The sequence below is a fragment of the Oxyura jamaicensis genome, chromosome 2 (genome assembly GCF_011077185.1).
Source record: "Oxyura jamaicensis isolate SHBP4307 breed ruddy duck chromosome 2, BPBGC_Ojam_1.0, whole genome shotgun sequence".
NCBI classification, from domain to species: Eukaryota; Metazoa; Chordata; class Aves; order Anseriformes; family Anatidae; genus Oxyura; species Oxyura jamaicensis.
This window is the reverse complement of record NC_048894.1, coordinates 82,146,825-82,167,481: the sequence shown is the minus strand read 5'-3', so window position 1 is coordinate 82,167,481 and position 20,657 is coordinate 82,146,825. Positions and strand designations below refer to the sequence as shown.

The following is a 20,657-nucleotide window of genomic DNA, read 5'->3' as shown; positions in this document are numbered from 1 at the left end:
CACTTTTTAGCAGCACAATTTTCCAAATACTATATCACCACCAGCAGCCCTCACACAGGAGAAGGACAATTTTGTCAGATACTAGGTTCCTACCCACATCCCCCTTCGACTCCAAAATGCACAGTTCTGGTGCGTTGTTGAGGCCTACTGGCAGATCACATCAGCCTGGGCACCATCATTTTGAATACTGTATTTGTTCTCTAACTAAGAAATATTCACATACAAGCTTCTTCCAGTCTGGCACCTAGAAATGGAATGTATTCAGTGAATTCAGAAAGTAAATATACACATTTATCAGGATCTATGCTCTTTCCATTCAGTCCTGGGAAACCCAACCCACCAGCTAATTTTAAATGTCATAGTCTGAGAAATATATCATTAAGTAAGAAGCACTAGTTATACATAATAATAGCCTAAGCATAGCATAATCAGGACCATTCAGGCAGTTATTTCTGTAGATTGTGTCTACTATACCAATTCCAAAAAATAATTTTACAGAGATTGTACTATTGGAAATTAAAAAAAAAAAAAAAAAAAAAAAAAAAGTTTTACAAATTTAGAATAAGAAATGTGGTCTTACTGAAATATTATTACATTATTTTATACAGCTGGCTTTTCTAATGATGGATCTGTAATAGGCAGTGATTAACACAAAGCCATAAATTGATTGTCCTTCAATTGCACCAATTCAGATCAAGCAAAAAAAAAAGTTAGTCAAAAAATTAAGTTGCTAAGTTTACCTTTAGAAAAGAGATGTAATATTACAATTAACTATAAAAGCAAACCCCAATGGACCAATTTAAAAAAAAAAAAACAGACCTAGAGTTTAAGCTTACAGTCATATCTGTTGCTGTACATTTTTCTTTATGCATTCAGAGGCTGCCTGAAAAACAACAATAATTTACCTCAGAGATATATGGATTATTCTGTATGATTCCTCTTGGCCAGATTCTGTTTCTCTTAGAACCAAGCAAAACAAACCAAAACTTGGCAGAAAACAATCCTATAACTCATATTTCAAGGTATTTACAGAAAATAAAATGGGAAGTATTAAGACTACATTATTTGTGGTTTTTTGTTTGTTTGTTTGTTTTTAAAAAAAGGTCTTTTAAGGAATCAGTAAGTTTACATAGATTAAAAATCTGTATCTTCAGGAGAAAACACAGGTTCTCTTGTTTTTGTTAAATGAAACATACTCAAGTGAAATAGCTGTTGACCTTATCTTTCTTCCTTCATCTCCCTGATTCATTTTATATGTTGTCCATAAATCCTCATTGCACAGTCAATACAGAAACACCTAAAGAATGAGTAAATCTCTAACCACATAAGAGGGGGAGAGGTGGAAGCACTGGAGTGATGAACAATGTGGTTGCTATGATTGTACCAGAAGTGAAGCACAGTTCAGGACTATCCCATATCACTTTAATCAGCCCCTTCAAAAAAGAAGGGGGACTAGTCTATTGACTGTTGATTCTATTGTTACACATCATGGCACTGTAATCAGCATTTCTGTCTACCACTGATGTACTAGGGTAACTGGGGGAAATCTCTTCTTCATGTTGTGAAAGCTGAGTAAGATCCTAAGTAAAATATATGGAAATAAATTCTCTTCCTCCATTTTCACAAAGGGAATCTTCCTAGTGGTTCAATTGCCACTATCACGCTGCAGGACAATGGGACACCTTACAAAAGCAGAACGTATAAGTCACCGGGAGATTTCAAATGGCTCCACAATTGCTAGTAAAATAAAACACAAAAAATCTTACTCCCTCTCTGTGAGAAAATACTCTGTAGTAATATTCTGAAAGCCTTTGCATGGAACATTGATCCCATGAAATTGCAGCCCTTCTGCATATCAGTGCAGTCATCACAATACATTTTAACAGCCAAATTATTTTTATCCATCTTCTGGATGGATGTCAAAGGGAAGCAGTGCCACAAAGGGTGGTCTCCTTTAACTGCAAAACAATATTATGGAAAGGAATGGTGGATAGGGAACAAACAGATATTTTCATGCCTGTTCAAAGTTGAAGTTTCCGAATGTTACAAACACCTTATCTCCAGTTCTTGTTAAACAGCTCTATATCACATGATATCAAAAGAACTCATTTCTCTTTGCAAAAGACTGCAATGCCTTTTTCACAGAACAGCTTCTTAAAAACTGGCATGTCTACAGAAGAATCATCAGCTGTATTGCTCAAAATATGACAACATGACAACAATATGACAATATGACAACAATATGAAGGCGGTTAGGAAGGAATACCATACACAGCTTCGCCTTATAATGGTAAAGTGCAGAATTACAGCACTACCTTAACATGCATCTCTCCCCTACACTTCACTTCCTGCAACATTTTAAGATATAAAGAAAAAAAAATGTACACACAACATCTTTCTCGAAAAGACTAACTGTACAACTCTTCCTCTCAAACTATATAAAAGCTTTACAGTGCAATGTTTTAGGGCACATCGAATGACCAGCAGTGTACTTCTGTTTCTTTAGGCACAGATCCTTTCTAGTAAGTCTTCTGAAAATAGAGAAAAAATTTATGTTACACCAGACTATGTAGTTCCGGTAGCAAACCCACAGTATATGCCTCTTCGCAACATCGCATATCATACATCTCTTTGTAATATCAGAATATTGCAAAAATAAAGAGAACATCCATAAAATTACAAAGTAACTTGAACAGAAAACCTCATTTTCTTACAGCCCTAGCACCTAGTTTGTTTCCAGCCATCAGGAATAAGCATAGCTCAGCTCAAATTAGCAGATGCAGCAGTCCCCCCTCCATCCAAAAACTGACTTTATTGTATGATTTCCTCTCTTGGTGTCACTCCTATCTTACTCATAGCCCTACTTTTGCAGTACCAGTCTTGTCCAAATATACCTTCACCATGCTTCTGTTGCTAAGGGCCTTGCAACAAAATTTATTTGGCTTATTCTGACCCTGAACAGAGAAAAAGATTTTTGAGGGGTGAAAAGATTGTACTGTCTTCATCTTCAGCTATCCTAATTTCAGCTCTATAAAAGCCAAGCAAAGGGAGCATCACGTGATGTTAATTTTGACAAACGTCCTATCAACCATTGAATGTACCATCTTTTTTTTTTTTTTTTCAGTTGGGATTTCAAGTTTTAAGCTCAATTAAGTTAAGCTGTTTCTTCATAGATTTTCCAACTTTCTAAAGAACTATCTGCCACCTCTTTGTTTACAGGAGCTGTGTGTATTTACTGGGTCCATAAAACAGCACATTTTTAAACCTGCCTCTGGCAACCCATTCGTTCACATGGATCATGATAACAGCCTCATCCAAGGCTTCTTCCAAGCTTATTTCTCATTTGAGAAAAACTGTCAAAATATTGAAGTTATGTATCAAATTATATCTCTCAAAAATCTAAAGGTCACATTGTACCATTTTAATGAACTTCTAAGCCCAAAGCAAAGAGGAAACAATAAACAGGGGATATGGAGTAATCACAGTTTAATAATGATCCTCAGATGACCACGATCTCAGTACACTGTGATCACTGTATCACCAGTTCATTATAGGTTTGGCACAGGACAGCATGCTGGCACAGTTGACACTGAGAATTTGATTCAGTGCCTTTACTGATACTCCATTAGTTGATCTTACAGTGGCATTTCTATCGTAAAATTTTGACATTGTGCAAACAGCTGAGTTTTCATCCTGCTGTATAAATAAACAGTCTGTGCTGTGAACATCGTCCTCCATGACATGCTTACCCATGCTGGCTCCACTTCCCATTCTGAGGTGCTACACTTTTATTTTACATCCTCTCTTCAGAAAGAGAGGTCTCTAGTAATTCAGAGGTAAATCTGCATTTGCAGAAGGCTTCACTAAAATGAATGCTGCAAATGTGATTTTTTTTTTCTGCTGATAGGAAGTTCTTGGACTCTCTGAACTTTCACTGGGCTGAATCCATCTCTGTTGAATCTGTCCCTGTGCAGGGGTCAGAATTCATACACAGCAGCACTTGACAGTGCAAATCAGCACCTCTCACCTCTGAGCTGCTTCTTCTCTATACGACATTCTGCCTTGGCTCCACAAATTTTCTTAAGGCATTTTCTCCGTCAGCATGATGTTCAAGATGACAAAATTCATTGAGTTTCATGCTCAAGCGCATTCTAATCTGCAAAGGCTGTGGGATCTGACTGACTGAGAAATTCAGCAGTCTGTGATGAGAACTTGTGGGGAAAAAAAAAAAAAAAAAAAAAAAAGGAAAAAAAAAAGCACAGTATTTCTTTTTTTCTCGTTTATAAGTTATGTTAGACATTTCTCAGAATAAGAGGCAACCCAACCAAAGGTCAGTGGATACAACATGCCAGCTTTTACTAGTGATGTGTTCTTCATTTCCCTTCCACTGACGTCTGTGAGACACGACCTATTAGCTCTTAAAAGTTACACAGCTCAAAACATTTCCCAAAAGCTTGCTGTTGGGCATCTGCATGTCCTTTAGGTGAAAGAGCACCCATCTGCGTGTACTCATGAGAACACAGACTGAGAGGGGTTCTTTTAATTTTGGTCCAGTCAGCCATGGTAGGTTACTACTTAACCTGTCTGGCTGCATAACATTGATTAGAATGATTGAAGGATCACTGCTTCATTGCTCTAGACATTTTAGATTGATACGCATAAGTGCACACTAAGTAGTAGCAAAGCTCAGGACACTGCAATATTGAATATTGTTCAGATTTACCTCCTCTCCCTGCTTTTTTCCAACATACCTCATTGCAATTAAATATGCCTTGTTTGGTTAATTACTCATGATTATGCCATTGCTAGAAAAATTTAAACATTATAGGGATTTTTCTAATGCAGAAAGCTGTTTCTAAAATACCTCTTCTAATCAAGCAGCAATTATGTTATTCCCTACCAACACCATGAGCATGTTGACCCAGCTAGTCATGTTCTGGCAAGCACAAAGAGCAAAAATACATAGCAACAGTGACTACTCCATAGAAACAACAGCTGTAGAACAAAAGGAAAATCCACAGCAAGATTTTAAATGCTCACACTTGGTCATTTCACTGCTTTTGCTTCTGTCATTTCAGCAAAAGGATTCTAGGAAAAAAATGGTTTTGAAACAATAAATGCACTGTTTGTATCAAAAATATTTACAATAAAAGAGAAAAAGCTTCAAACTGTAAGTCCAGTTGATAATCAGTTGGGAAGCTGGCCAAGGACAGGTTGTCTAAAAGAAACAAAGTACAGAGCTCATTACTCCTTTTGAATTGAGACTGCAAAATAGCAGCCAACATTTCAGGGTGATTAACTACTCAGAAATTAATGGATTTTGAATTAATGCCAATATATGGGGGAGTACCTTTATACACTACTAAGTGTGACTTCCACTTTTCAGCCGACAAATTAATATCCACACACAAGAATCACTGGTGCAAAGCCATGGATTGCAATAGAATCCTATAGCTATTGCCATAGTGTCTTCATGCTTCTAGGCTCCTACACTGATTTTTTTTTCACCTAATTTCTGCACGTTTGTCTCTGTTAGTTATCTTATTCCCTGTTCCCATATCTTAAGCCTCTAAGTCCCCAGTGTGCTCATGTCCCTTCCTTCCCCTCCTTCCACCTGCTTTTAACTGTACTCTGGATCTTCCGTATGTTGCCTCTTCCATATGCCAATGATGGCTTTACTCCCATACTTTCATTCTTCTCTTTATCAACATTCTCGAGCTGGTAGCTTTGTTTTGTTCTCCTGCTTGTAGCCAGGGCACCCTGCAAGGATGCAGGACCCAGGGAGATTTGCTTACCATCTGCTCTGAAGCCTGTTGTCCCAGAGGCCTCAAGGAGTCAGAAGAAATCACTGTCGATAAAGTGTCCCCAGTCAACATATCAGAGAAGTCTGAGGAAAGGTAAAGACCAGATGATCCATACATATTAATAACAGCCTTGACAACTTTCTGCACTGCACATGTAAACTACAGTTTCATACTCAACTGTAAAAAAATTGGTCATGTTACCAGCAACTGCAAAAAAAGTACCCTGCATGAAGGATCAAATAAATTTTGCTATCAGCTGGTCTATAGCTTATGCACCTCTTGTAAGTAGCTTCACCTGGAAAGAAATGTGGCTAATTGCTAAACTGCATTCTCAGACAAGGCAGTTCAGAGAATTTCTGTCAAGCTGAAGACTCGCTATGCAACCGGCATTTGGACAAACACCCAGTTTCTACTCAAACATTCCCTGTCTTCTGTGGTCAACTGCTCTCACTAGCTGTATTTCCTTACAATCACATGCAGTGCTTCAGAGGAAATTTCTGTCTTCTTTTACGAAAACATAACTTTCCTGCTGTTAATAGTGGGCTTTAGTGTATAGCATTCAAGACACCACGTGGCTTAATTCCAGTTAGTGTCTGTTCCAAATGCAAACATTTGCAGAAGCACTGCACTAACTTGGGCTTCACATTTCTTAATGGTACTTTTAATTTTCATTATAAATAAAGAATAATTCTATCTTACAGGTTTTTCTATAGTTAAATTCCAGTGTCTTCAAAATTTCTTGTCAAGCTTCCTGTTGGTTATGCCCCTCAAAGATAAGCCATAACTCAGGTGTATTATATGGATCATATGTTGTGTTTTTACTGATCTAAGTGCATATTGCTTTGTTGAAATTTTATTATTATTTTTTAATATCTCCAGAAAACGTAAGATGCATGTTTGCATACAACCTTACTGTACCTATTACAAGTTTTCAAACATTATGATTAGGAACTTTCCTTTTTAATATACACTCTACCATATGCCTTTCAAGCACTCATTCAGCATGAGTGAATAACCCTTGGTTATATCAAGTGTTCTGTCTTTTCTCTAACGTAGCAGCATTAAGTCATGCAGAATCCTCTAAGTCTTTTTTTTTTTTTTTTTAGCTGTTACTTTATTTCCTTTAGCATTCTCATATCATAATGTCAATAAAGAAAGGGGAATGACAGGAACATGGAACTCTGACATTTTGCTTTCAAAATGAGATTTCATACTAACCACACTGTATACAGAACAACAATATTACCTAGTGGTTTAGAAGAACAAGAACTTCAAGGAATCCTCTCAGGTATTTTTTCTGCTTCCATATTTTTCCCATGAAAATTTTGTTCTTGTATTCAAAGACATCCATTTTATTTTTAATTTCTTACTTCATTTTTTTTTGGAATGGTGGTTCTATAAAAATTAATAATTTTTTATTACACCAAGAAAGCAACCTGCAATTAATATACAGTTCTGCCCCAACAAACCAGCATCACAAAAATCTTCTACAGATAATTCAAAGAAATAACAGCAGAGACCTGAACAATGCTCTTAATTCACCTCAGTAAATGCTCTTATGAGCAGCGGTACACTTGGAACACAAAACCCAAGATTTTATTCTACTACTATTTTCCATTATTACTGTTAAACTAAAATGATACAATAAATTTGGAGTTCAGGAAGTCAGAACAAGTAGCATTTAAGACATTTTTGCACAAACAAATAGTGGTAAATAAATTAAATAAATTAAAGTTATTAAAAGCCAGCCAAGGCTTTACAGCTTATAAATGCCACCAGTTTATCTGCAGTGAGCTTTTTCCTTCTTATACCCTGTCCCTAAAGCCTACTTCTATAAAGTTACACTCTAGAGACCGAGCCAGAGTGCCTCTGACAGCACAAAAACCCTGGGAGAAAATGTAAAGCTGCTCACCTTCAAAAATAAAACACATTTTGTATGGGATATCCCTCTTCATCATGTTCCTGAAACTAAGGACTAAACTGCTTCACAGACTGCATGCTGCCACAACCTGAATGTGTGAGTCCCTTATTGACTCTCTCTCTGAGAAACATCAGCAGTTTGGGTGCCTGGCTTAAGCGAGAACAATTCTCTTGCTTGGGAACTCTTCCAATTCCTCTATAATTAATGATACTACCTCTGACACCGAAGTGTTTCTATGCATCAAAAGCTGAACAGACATCATGTAGCTATCACACTACACTTGCAGTCTGTTGTTCCTCTTTTCCATTTGCCAGCAAAATCTATTTCAGACTTTTACAACAACTCCTAGAACATTTCTTACAATATTAGAAATGATTTCATGTGATGTTCCAAAGTTAACTATGGAAAGATAAAGCAACTGCACTATCACTACTACTACTCAGGGCACTTGCATTGATGTTAGATTTTCAAAAAGTCCCTTACTGTTTTCCGAAAGGCGCCAACAAATCCCCACCTCCAGTCGCAAGAGATGATGTGCTGTGCAGTATTTGAGAGATATGCAAACACAATTGTTAATGATTTTTATCATTATCACACCTCTTTTAAATCTTACAGAGATTAACATGAAGCAGCCTGAAAATGGGTACATTTGACTTATACAAAGTGAAGGAGCTGCTCCTTGCAATGCAATATACTTCATATAACCACTTGATCATAAATTTGTTGTTTAAAACAGAAAGTGTCCATACACAAATAAGTCTGAGAATTAGTTTTTGTCAAAAGCTAATATAACATGAAAATGTGCCTCTTGATAGCATGTTTCCAAACAAGCAAGCATGCAGTTAGTTGTGGTGGATTTCAGGATATTTAGAAGTCATTTATGTATCCTGGTTTTGGCTGGGATAGAGTTAATTTTTTTCATAGTGTCTGGTAAGTGCTATATTTTGGATTTAGGATGAAAACAATGCTGCTAACATGCTGATATTTTAGTTGTTGCAGAGCAGTGCTTACACAGAGCCAAGGCCTTTTCTGCTTCTTGTGCTGCCCTGCCAGAAAGGAGGCTGGGTGGTGGGCAATAGCACTGTTCATTACTTGTCTTATATATATACTTGCTTGTTATTGTTCTAATTCCCTTCCTTTTCTGTCCTATTATCTTTATCTCAACCTATGAGTTTTATGTGTTGTATTTTTTTAATTCTCTCCCCCATCCCACTGGGGCAGGGGGAATGAGTGAATTGTCTGTGTGGTGCTTAGCTGCCTATAGGGTTAAACCACAACATTTTGGAAAATGATACAGATATTTAATTTTGTATCTGTATTTCTATGCATACTTAAATCCATTCATTTATAGGAATTTCTGCTGTTTATGTGAGCTACAATTAGTAGTCACAGTTTGAGACTTAGAAGACTCCTCTTTTGTATTATTGACATAGAGGCTCACACTATTTCTGTATTCTCAACTCATATAACACCAATTCTTAATACATAGTTATTTATTTTTAAGCATATATATTATTTTGTCAAAAATAAATAATATACTCCTTTTCCCACATTAAAAAAAAAAAAAAAAAGTTTAAACCATGCTAGCCTTATGAAAAGAGAAAGCCCATATGTTTCTTTACTGAATTATCTCAAAGGAATTATTTCACCCTAAGCTGTCTCAGTCCAAATGTTCCAGATAAGGGAATGGCAAAAGACGAAATTTATTCTTTATTCTGTGTAAATGAGATCACTAACAATGAAGCTTACATACTTGATATCTTTTAAAATAAGTCTGTTCCTTTTAACGCAGCAGAAGTTAAACACTGCTGTAGTCTGTGAAGCACCATCTTCAAAACTGTCTCTTCAAAAATAAATTTAAAGCTTTAAATACCAGGAATTATGTGAAGGTAATAGTAATTAAATTCGGTGTTTCACTTCTTTAGAGAATGCATCCTCATGAATATTTGCAGTAGCTTAACATTAAACAGAAGTTTCATAGACCATATTTAATACTGCATAGCCTTAGATTTGGCCAGCTAATTTTTATTGGGACTCTTTCTTGAGCCCCAGAGGTCATTACTTCATGCCTTACAGCATCACACATCTCTAACTCAACATATTTCATCAGACACAGAGGATGAACTTTTCAGCCTCCTCAATAAGCCAATATATATGCTTTTCCACTTAGACAGAGGCTGAATCCATTCCATAAATAAATACAGCAATAAGCTCCACTTTCCACAGACAATTCCCTAAGCTGCTTAGCAATTGCTTCTACATGGATACCAAGAGTCTGGTTTAAAAAATAAGGAAGGAAAAAAATGCTATTTGAGAGAATGCCATCTACCAAGTATTTCAAAATCTTTTAAAAGCATAATATTCATATGCATAGTGATTTATATATTCTGAAATGTATGCAACTATGTACCTTACATGCGTATTTTATTAGTTACATTTTTTTGCATATCATGAAGTCCAAACTTCTTGCTCTCTGGGTGCAAGCTGTGGCTGGTGCTATGGTAGATCCAGGTAAAGCTGATTTTGTGAAGATTATAGAAAGGCTTTTCTGAACCATTTGGTTCAACTGAGTGGCAAGGCAAGCCTTTGCAAACACCCCTAAGCATAGACCAAAATGTTTATAAGGAATTGGAAAAGTTCTGAGGGAGAGGACAATCTATCAGATAACATTTGTCAAGGAATAAAAGAAAAACCCACTGCTGAGCCCAGTGTTAGCCAGAATGAAGTGTACTTGTGCAATATGACATATGAATGGCTGGCAAGCGCAATTGCCTTGAGTGCAAAGGCAGATACTAACATCTGTGGCAAAAGCTAGCTGAAAGCCAGAGAAAATACATCAAGTTTTTAATTAACTAGTGGAATCCATATCCATGCCTTCAGAAGAAACTATGGAACCTGGTAACAGAGTTGAAATGGAAGAGGAATTTATTTGTGAGTGCAAACCTCTACACTCACCAACTAGGACATTTTAGGAAGTCCACACTTTCAGAAAGTGATCACTTTTCTACCAACTGCTTTTCTCGTCTGCTGTGTTAAATGCACCACTTAGTCACTTTTCCCTAGACACAGGGATGATACATAAAGAATGCTATTTGACTATGAAATAAAACTGAGCTAATGGCATAGAAAGCACAATAGAACTGGCTTTCTAGGTTAGGTTAACTTGAACTAAACAACAACCTCACATGCTTTAAAATTTCTGCTACATGCATGAAGTTCTAACTTTCACGCCCTTATTTAAATCTCAGGGAAAAAACCTTTTTTCTGGACAGCTTTGCTGACACCTAGTGAGCCACAGCTCCAACAGCTTCAGGCACACGAGCCCCTGGAAAACGAGAGGTGGTAACAGAGCAGCTGCTCTTTTCATGCCACTTGCAGTGAAATATATTTAAATGGCCAAGTCTGTGATTCAGCAGCATCTTGAGTCATGCATCAACTCACAGAAGACTCATGATGAGATGTGAAAATATGGAAAGATAGTAAAGAGGAGAAAGGGAAAAGAAGCATGCTGAAAACAAGTAATGGGCAAAGTCTTCTCCTCCAGGCCTCAATACTTTTTACAAGGGTGAAAGACTCCAAGAAACCTACCACTTGTTGGGACTTTAATCTTCTCCTTTATCTGCCTCACTTATTAACTGGGATATCAGTGCCCGTAACTTCTAGTTAATGGCTCCTTTGTTGTTTATTTTTTAATGTAAAATATGAACTATAAACAACTGCTTATTAATGTTTCAAACTCAATTCCAATCTAATCCTATCATTACAATTGTATAAACATGACATTTGATCCTTGGCTAAGCCCTGGAGAATGGCAATTTTGCATGAGATTCTTTGCTTCAGCAAAGTGGCTTAACATTGCCTAGGAAACAGCACCAGCTAAATGACATGGCATTTTCTGGTGTTGAGGAATTCTGCAACTTACAGCAGATGCAAAAACTAACATTCTAAAAAATCACCCTCTCTTTTAAACAGAATTTGAGCAATTGAATCAAAGTGCTGACAATCTGTGATAACAATGATGAGTAAGCATTTTTCTTTTCTGAAAATGGCCCAAAGAGGTCATGAACATTAGTCCTGCATAAAAAATGGGAGAACAGATAGTGCTACCTACTACCAGATGAGACAGTCTTTTGAGAGCTGCTGGTCAGGAATTTTTAGGTTTCCTTAAAAGTACTTACTAACTGGCTTTCTGAAATCCATTGCTTAACTAGCAAAAATATTATAAAATGCACACATTTCTGGCTGCTTAAAAACATATGTGCAGAGAGAGTTGTGCTACTCTAAGCTTTCAAGTACACCAGGTTAGGGTAATTGAATTTAACCTCACTGATATAAGTCACCAAAACAAACATTACATCCTTCACAGTTTCATAAACAGCAGGGATGCTGAGGATTTTATAGGCTGAGTATGACTACTAAACAGTAGAGAACACACAATTCAGTTAGGGAATGTGCCTACAGAGACCACTTTTCTTACAACACTCACAGCAGTAGACGTGCTTTTCTTCTCAGACACAGCTGAAGCTGTTCACAGTGGTACCAAGACAGTCCCTGCTACCTTCCTTCCACATCAGCCTGATATCTCAGCTACGGTACTTCAGCCAGTCAGAACTGGATCCTGCCTGCAAATGGGATGCACAGTCACTTCCTTATTTTCTCCAAGGCACAATGCTCAAAGTAGATATCTCCAGATAGAGAAGAGACTGCACTTTAAAAATGCTCTGAGATTATTACCTTAATTCTGCTGTTCTGGCTGCTGAACCTCTGAGACTAGAAAGCAGATTAGGTAGAAAATAGTTATAATCACGTCTGAAATTGGTATTTTATGCATGTAAACTTACCAGTTGTCAATGACACATAAAAGCATTCAGATGAAACATCACTTTTTTTGATGTTTGGTTTTTTTTTTTTTCATTTGTCTTTTTTTTTTTTTTTACATAATCTTTGCCTTGCAGCTATCTTAGGAATAATGTATTTGACCATTTAGACCAAGATCTTAAAGTCACAGTGATTAAACAGTTTTCTGAAAGTTGGAAATAATTGTCTATAATTGTAATATGGACTTCATTGCTTGCCTACATTTAATTGTGATTTAATGAACCTTTTGATTTATAGGTCAGACACTGTCATATTTTGCCTTTACTTGTGAGAACTTTCAGGCTCCAATTCCATTACACAACTCAATAAAATCTCTGTCATCTAAAGTCAATTTAAAACATCCATTTTGTGCATAAATATATTTTTCTTTTAATTAAAAGTATTCTTTTACTTAGAAATTTGTTATGGAAAACAAACTTTCCTTATTTTGTATGTGAATGTTTAAAATTCATCAATAGGATATTTTCTACTTAGAGCAGTCACACATGATCTTCTGTATTAAAAAAAAAAAAAAAAAAAATCTCTTTGCCTTTTTTTCTATCATGCATAAGACAGCACTTTAGGTAAATTCATTCTCAGCACATTTCCTGTACTGAACACATTTCTCTTTAATAGTTTTCCTCTTCCAGCAATCACCATGAAAACAGTGTCTGTAGATGATTACAAATAGTTTTTAATTTCTGTTAACGGAAACTCATTCAGATTTGTATTAATCTAACATAAATTAAAAACATAAAATATCTTAATGTCATTTTATAACTACAGATATTAAATAATATTGGTTATGCCAAGTTTGAGCACATAGAAGCAGCAAATCAGATGAACACCTCAATTAGACAAGCTGTACCATACCTAGAATTGTATTCTTTTTTACACGTTTAATAGTTTTCATACGTCATTTCCACAGCCTGAGCCACAGAAGATTATTGAAAAAAGAGGACCATTTAATACGTCATTCACTGAACTGTGTATTAACTGTAATCAATATATCTAAAATTATTAGCCACTTCTCCTTGTACCCTTTATAACAATAATTATGGGATTTAAATACTATAATCAAGGAAATAAAATATTCCTGCTGAAAATAAATAAATAAAGGAAGTCAGAAGAGAAGGAGAGCAAGCAAGATTATTTTATCAAATAAGTTCAGGAACAGAGCTGCTTTTATTTCAAAAGCTTCCACCCCTGAGCCTTAACCTTATTTAGATGAATGGCAGAAACTGCTCTGTTCTCAGTACCCATTTTGATTGTCTTGATCCCTCTTCAGATCTCTCTTATCTCCACTTAATTCAAGGAACAATCTCTTCTTAAGTAAAAGTACAAAGATGTTTTTTTTATCGACTGTCCCAGTGCCACAGCGTGCCTTGTAAAACCTACAAGATGCAAGATACATAACATAGACCAAAGCTCTGAACTGTCTAATTATAAAGACATTTGTACTGTTCCTATGCTTTTCACTGTCAGCGCATTTTGCAAATACCAATACCAAAAATTTAATCTCTGGAACGTATCTGATTTCCATACTCTCAATTCACAGGTGCTAGAAAAAGAAACAAAACCAGTGCAATTAAATAGTGAGAACTGCATCCGGAGTCCAGATGTCCCCCGTTCCACAACATAAGCTATTAAATCCTGCCACTTTCTTTATACCATAGGCAGTGTGGATCCACAATGCAATCAAGTCATCATGATAATTTAGAACAGTGTTCTCAAAGTTTTGATAAAATATCTGAAAAGACAATGTCTGAAACTTTCCTATATAGTGCGTGAGAAAAACAGAAGTACGCTATACAGGTCTAATACCCAACATCTGCATACATGTGATACAACAGCTAACATCCATGGTTACGAGTAGTAGATCTAGAGAACATTTATCCTAAAATAAAAGTAATTCAATAAATGGAATGTACAATAAAATATTGACGTGATTCTGATCCCCTCTACTTTCTAACATGACTCTCCCTTGCCTTCTTCTGAGCCTTTTATTTTTATTTTCAAAGAATTCATTTGACACAATGTAAATGAGCAACCTACTCATGAAGTACTATTCTGAGAACATCTCTGGTTGTACTCGACTGCGTACACCAAACATAAAACACCAATCATTTTTGGATGATATTTCCAGGGTCTGGTTTTCCATCTGGTCATTTTAATATTATAGACCAGAAACCACTGTATATCCAGTGCAAACAACTAGCTGTTGAAGGAATGTTATTTCCTTTTTTTTCTTTCTTTCTTTTTTTAATTGAATTAGAGGAGAAAAGATCCACTCAAACCTGCTTAAAAACCTCAACTCATTATGCAATTTCTCATTCATTGTGTAGGGATCAAGCACAATTTTTATTATGCTGATACAATAGTGTAACACCAAAATCAATTTAATCAAGTTAATCATTTTTTTTTGCAATTCAAAGACTGTATTTTTCTTCATAAACATTTCATTTCCATGTTTTGTTGTACATCCTCCTTTTGTGAAATTTCTCCTATTATGCATATATCATGTATTTCTTAGTTGGCTTCTCACTTTATCCAAGTAGCAAACATACTGAACTTCAAATATAATTCACTTGAGATCTCTTGCTTTGGAAGAATAAAGAATAGTTTTATTTGTCCTCTGTAAGTAAGGATTACTATACAGAATTTGGTGACCAAAATAGGAAAACATCGAGTGTTAAGTGATTTTTTATTCTTAGCAAGAATTATTTCTTTGTTGGCTCACTTTTTCCATCAGTAAAAATGATAGAATATCTTCAAAATACTTAAAATGAAAACTCAACATGTCACTGCCTACTCTAATATATATTTTTGAGCTTGATTATTCCATAACATGGAATAGAAGAAATGTGAAGCAACTTATTTTGTGCATGAAATGAATTGAACATCTTTCTTTGAAGGCACAGTCATTTCAATTTTGACTGCAATAATTTATTTATTGTCTGCTTATTTTCTTCAAAACATCTAAATTGAAACAATATTGATATATGTAAGTTAGTACAAATGAACTAACAATTTTTTTGCAAATAACGGCTAAATTATTTTCCAAATAACGGCTAAAATATGGGAGATGTATTGAACACATTTGAGTTCACACACAACTTCTAGGCCAGGTTTGCACACCCACTCTTGCCACAATCACATACAGAGCTAGCAGGCTTCATCAACATTCAGCATTTATTTTCTAAGTATGTATTGATCAGATTAGCAAGGAAAAAGAAAGATTATTTATAGTGCCATTCCCAAACTAATCTACTATTACTATGCTGGAATCACAGATCACTCGGAGCAAGCAAGATAGGTATGAGCTGTTTCAACCTAAAGCATACTGTGACATATGATTTAGTAAGGCCAATTGAAAAGATATTCTAGCTTGCTTTTTTTCTCAAGGAAAAAAGAAAAAAAAAAAAAAACACTTTATATTTAAGTTATGGAAGTTGGGCAGGATGGCGGTGCTCTGAGTGAAGAGATATGTATACTGACTGCAGTTCTTGTAGTAATTTAACAGAGAAACTGAAAACTGAAAGTTATTTGCAGAAAATGCATGCAAAAGCACTGTCTTACAAGTTACAGTACCTTTTGTTAGACCATGTTAAGTATTTTTCTTTCAGGGAGTTTTCTGGCTCTTTTTGTCCAAAGTTTTTTGACCTAAGATAACACCTTTGGAAAAAAAAAAAAAAATGTTTATAAAACACCAATCAAACATCTGCTGTTTTTCTAGCCAAAGTAGAATATCTCATACCCTCCAACAGCAAAAACTGAAATAGCTACTACAGTTCTCAGAGTCATTAAAGCAGAAATAATGGCTTCACTAAAAAGTGAAGAGGTGGTATCCATTTCAAATAATAAATATTTAAAACATAAAATAAAAATATTTTATACATATTCCTCTTCTCACTCTTTCTTCTGCCAGCTTTCTCGGTGTTGGTTCTTCTTGTTATTCTTCTCTGTTTTGGATACTTACTTAAAAGATATGATATGCACATAAATACAAATAAATTTCTATTCCTACCTAGGTGCAGACTTCACAGGCAAATTCAGATTGGCAACTTGTATTCGCTGGTTAGTTTAAAAGCCCAGATTTCCATTTTCCTTTTGCTATATTCATACACAAACATGTATACACTGTCACTCATGCTGGATTTTTTAACTTTAAGCATTTATAAGAACAAAAGTTAAAGAAAAAAGTTGTATAGCAGTTGGAAAATTTTAAGGAAAAGTTGCATATTGTAGATTGAAAGAAGATGCCAGATGCTCCAATAAACTGTAAATCAAATACATCTTAAGATCCATAAAGAAGTATGTCATTTTTCTTCATCTATCTAATAGAGTTTTTATTTCACACAACTGATGAGCTATGTCTCATATGAATCTAACTCTGCAGGATTTTTTCCTAAGCTTTATATATGTTCCAGAATCCTTCAGATATTTGTACACATATATCATGCTTATGCAATGCAAACATGATGTTAAAACATGATTGATAAAAATAAGAATGTTGTATATGAGCACTAGTCAAGCTCCATTTCAAGACTCATTAAGAAGCCACACTGTATGTTCAGCTCCAGCTAGTTAGGACAGGATAACTGTCCAAGCAAGGGAAGAAATATATATATATATATATATGTATATATACATATGCAAAAAAAAATCTCTTTCTTCAATATTAATTTTAAAATCAAAAGAATTTAATGAATGGCAATTCAGGATGAGATACTTTCTCTATAATCCAGATAGTACACAGAATTTAATAATGTACTTTAAAAAAATCTTTTAATGATGACTACACTTTTACTATTAAGATGGAACTGTATTGCCCACTGTGATAAAAACTTGTTTTTTTTATTTTTTTTCGTTATAATATCTGAAAGTGGAACCTTTCTAATTCCATGTATGGATTTGACATAAAATTGAAAATACCTTCTCCATTGCAGCATTTATGTATGACAGATGCACCAGTAATACTTTCTCTTTCTGCTTCCTCTTAGAATCATGCAATCACAGAATGGTTTGGGTTGGAAGGGACTTTAAAGATCATCCAGTTCCAACCCCCCTGCCATTGACAGGGACACCTCACACTAGACCAGGTTGCCCAAGGCCCCATCAAACCTAGTCTTAAACACTTCCAGGGATGGGGCATCCACAACTTCTCTGGGTAACCTGTTCCAGTGCCTCACCACCCTCTGTATAAAGAATTTCCTCCTAACCTCTCTAACGTCTAAACTAAATCTCCCTTCTTTTAGTTTAATAGAATCTTCTACTGTACTTTTTATCGTGAATGACTAGTGGATCACTCTAAGGTACATGACCTATTGGACTCAAAAAGAAGGAGAAGAAAAAAAAAAAAAGACTTTCTGATGACTGTAAAAGTGTACTTGATTTGCAAAGCCAACAGTGTTCAACTAAGTAGAGGTATTAACATTCTCTCTGAAAATAGACTCCCACGTGAAGTTAGCTAGCTGAGATGCAAAAAGACTTCAGCACCTAAGTAGAAAAGGATAAAGAAAAAAGGACAATATATAAAATCACAACATTGCACAAATATAGCAGAAACAAAGTTAAAGCTGCTGTCATACAACTAATAACCTTGACGAAGGTTGACTCACATCTGGTGTACCAGCACATAAAAAAAAAAAAAAAAAAAAGGCAACATCATTTTTATGGAACGATTTTCTTCCTCTCCATTACTTATTTATAGGTCATGAATCAGATAATAAGGAATTCTGGCAGCTGTCAAATGCTTGCTTTCCTATATAATACAATGAAAATTTTTTCCAAGTGATGGAACAGGTGCAACATTGTTCCAGTCTTACCTTCCTTATTTAGAGAGCAAGCCACCTAGAAACAGCCACCTAGATCAGCCAGAAGATAATACTGGAACCTCATCATAAAGTATATTAACTAATATGAATAATCAACTCATCTTAGCTTTCCATAGGGAAAAAAAAAAAAAAAAGAGAGATGTGTTTAGCTGCTTGAAGCCCTGACACAACCATAATTAACCACTGAAAAGTAACAATGTTCAAATCAATCTTTATTCAAGATAAAAGAAATTACACATTAGTGAGACAGCAACTCTAAATATTTACCATGAAAACCAAGATATCAAAGCTAGTGCTTGAATCTATTTACCAAACTTACTATTACTCTAAGGTTTAGCCTTTATAAGCCTATTGTACAGGTTTACTAAAAAAATTTACTAAAATGGTCAAAATTTACTAAAATGGTCATAATGGCATCTATGACTTAGAAAATACATTTTTATAAAACAATCTATCATATAGCTAACTACATCAATGCTAATATTTAAAATCAGAAAAGAATTAGTAACCCTTTTTCAACATTATTTGACATCACACAGAAGTGCTACCCCACGCAGTACCCAGTGCTCTGGAGGCTGAAGGGTTCTAAGATCCATGGCAGCAATGTAATTCAGATCTGTTCGAACAGTCTTTTTGTAGACTGGACATGAATATAAACGTGGATCCTTTGAAGCTGAGAAGACAGAAAAAGACATTTTTTAAAAAAAAAAATGAAACTGGGATATGAAAACAGGGCCTTAAGGGACTGGGCACAAGGCAAACATAAAACTGAATCAAAGTTCAATAGCACACATTTCTCCATCACCACCAAAAAAAAAATCATACTTGATTATCACACTGTTCATCACTGTGCTATTGCCAGATGAAGGTAATATTGCAATCCTTGAAATTCCTAGAGGCTTAGGATTTAATCCCAGCCCCCGGGAACTGGATGTAGCAAGAAATGTGAATGGACGCTCTAGCTTGATTAGCATAATGATTAGTTCGAGCTGTCCATTGAACGGTGGCTTAAAAATATATTATTAATATGTCAAAATAACATTATGCCTTATTCATGGAAAGACAGTGAACCATATATATTGAAATTAATTTAGTATTTCAGAATATAAATCGACATTTTCACTGAAAAATCAGAAAAATAGTCTAGTCTTAATATTTCAGTGTTCATTATTTGGCATATTGGCTGCTTTCACAGTTATTATGTCCTTATAAAAGATTAGCTAGAGAAAACCCTGGAAAAATACCACATAAGCAGAGACTTTGCTTCTGGAGGGGGAACACTTTAAAAGGAAGCTTCCAGTTTTACATTCAACACTGGATATTCCTATCCTATCACACATTCCTGTTCAATGTCATTTCCTATTTTATTCACACACACACGTAATAATAATCTAAATCACGTATTTCCATAAACCAGTATTTTTATCGTTCTTTAACTCCCTAATTTCCTTTCAGTTCTTACAGTCCTTTTCTGCCTCAAAGACCAAAACATTTCCATCACTTCTTGCCACTGCTTGCTGCCTCTGTTAACTCAAGCATAGCCCTGTCCAGGAAAAAATGAGTGTATTTTCATGTATATACAGTACATATATAACATATATGTTATATGAATACCATAAATACCTTATATGTGTGATATACATGTTATATATATATGTTGTGTATATATATGTATATACATATGTATACATAAATTTATAGATATAAAAAACTTGTATGTTACAGTGAATTTTGGTGTGGGGGGTTAGGTTTCAAAGCTTGTGTATTGTTATAAATTTTGATTCAACCATTTCATCAGTTTAGGAGTGGCATTCTGCAAATATCCAGGTTTATGATATATAAACTTCTGCTATATATGCTATCATATCAAATGTATACCTAGCACTTCAAAATACCAATGAGAAAATAGACTAACTCATTTAAGTGCCACACACTACCCATATACTTTGTGAGAAAAGTAAGCAACAGTATTTTCAGAGTTGTGTATTAAGAACATTACTAGCATCAACGTTAGTGTTAAAACTCAGCATGTATTTGCACCAGGAATTATGACTTCTAATTGCAGCAAAAGACTGAATACGAACACGTTTGTCACAAGGCAGAGAACAGCTCATCTGTAATGGGCTTTAAAAAGTTATTAACACCATTAAGAACAGAAGGTAGGGACCTATCTAAATATTATGGGAAGAAGTGCCCATTATCAATTATCAAGGAAAGCCACTAGCTCATTTTATATAG

The 20,657-nt window shown here is 35.1% G+C and overlaps 1 protein-coding gene and 1 long non-coding RNA gene across 5 annotated transcripts in view; both read right to left on the bottom strand.

Annotated features, from left to right (window-relative positions):
* The window catches only part of LOC118162375, a 924,537-nt gene that overhangs the window by 622,640 nt on the left and 281,240 nt on the right, over nt 1–20,657 (bottom strand). The window lies entirely within an intron of this gene.
* The window catches only part of DNAH5 (dynein axonemal heavy chain 5), a 153,754-nt gene continuing 149,127 nt past the window's right edge, over nt 16,031–20,657 (bottom strand). For 3 of the 4 annotated variants that reach the window (XM_035318486.1, XM_035318488.1, XM_035318489.1), the window contains exon 79: nt 18,611–19,092. In XM_035318486.1, the coding sequence (XP_035174377.1) occupies nt 18,941–19,092 (152 nt within the window). In that variant the 3' untranslated portion in view covers nt 18,611–18,940. Of the gene's footprint in view, nt 16,257–18,610; nt 19,093–20,657 lie in introns of those variants that run through there. The other variant, XM_035318487.1, reaches the window with a different exon arrangement.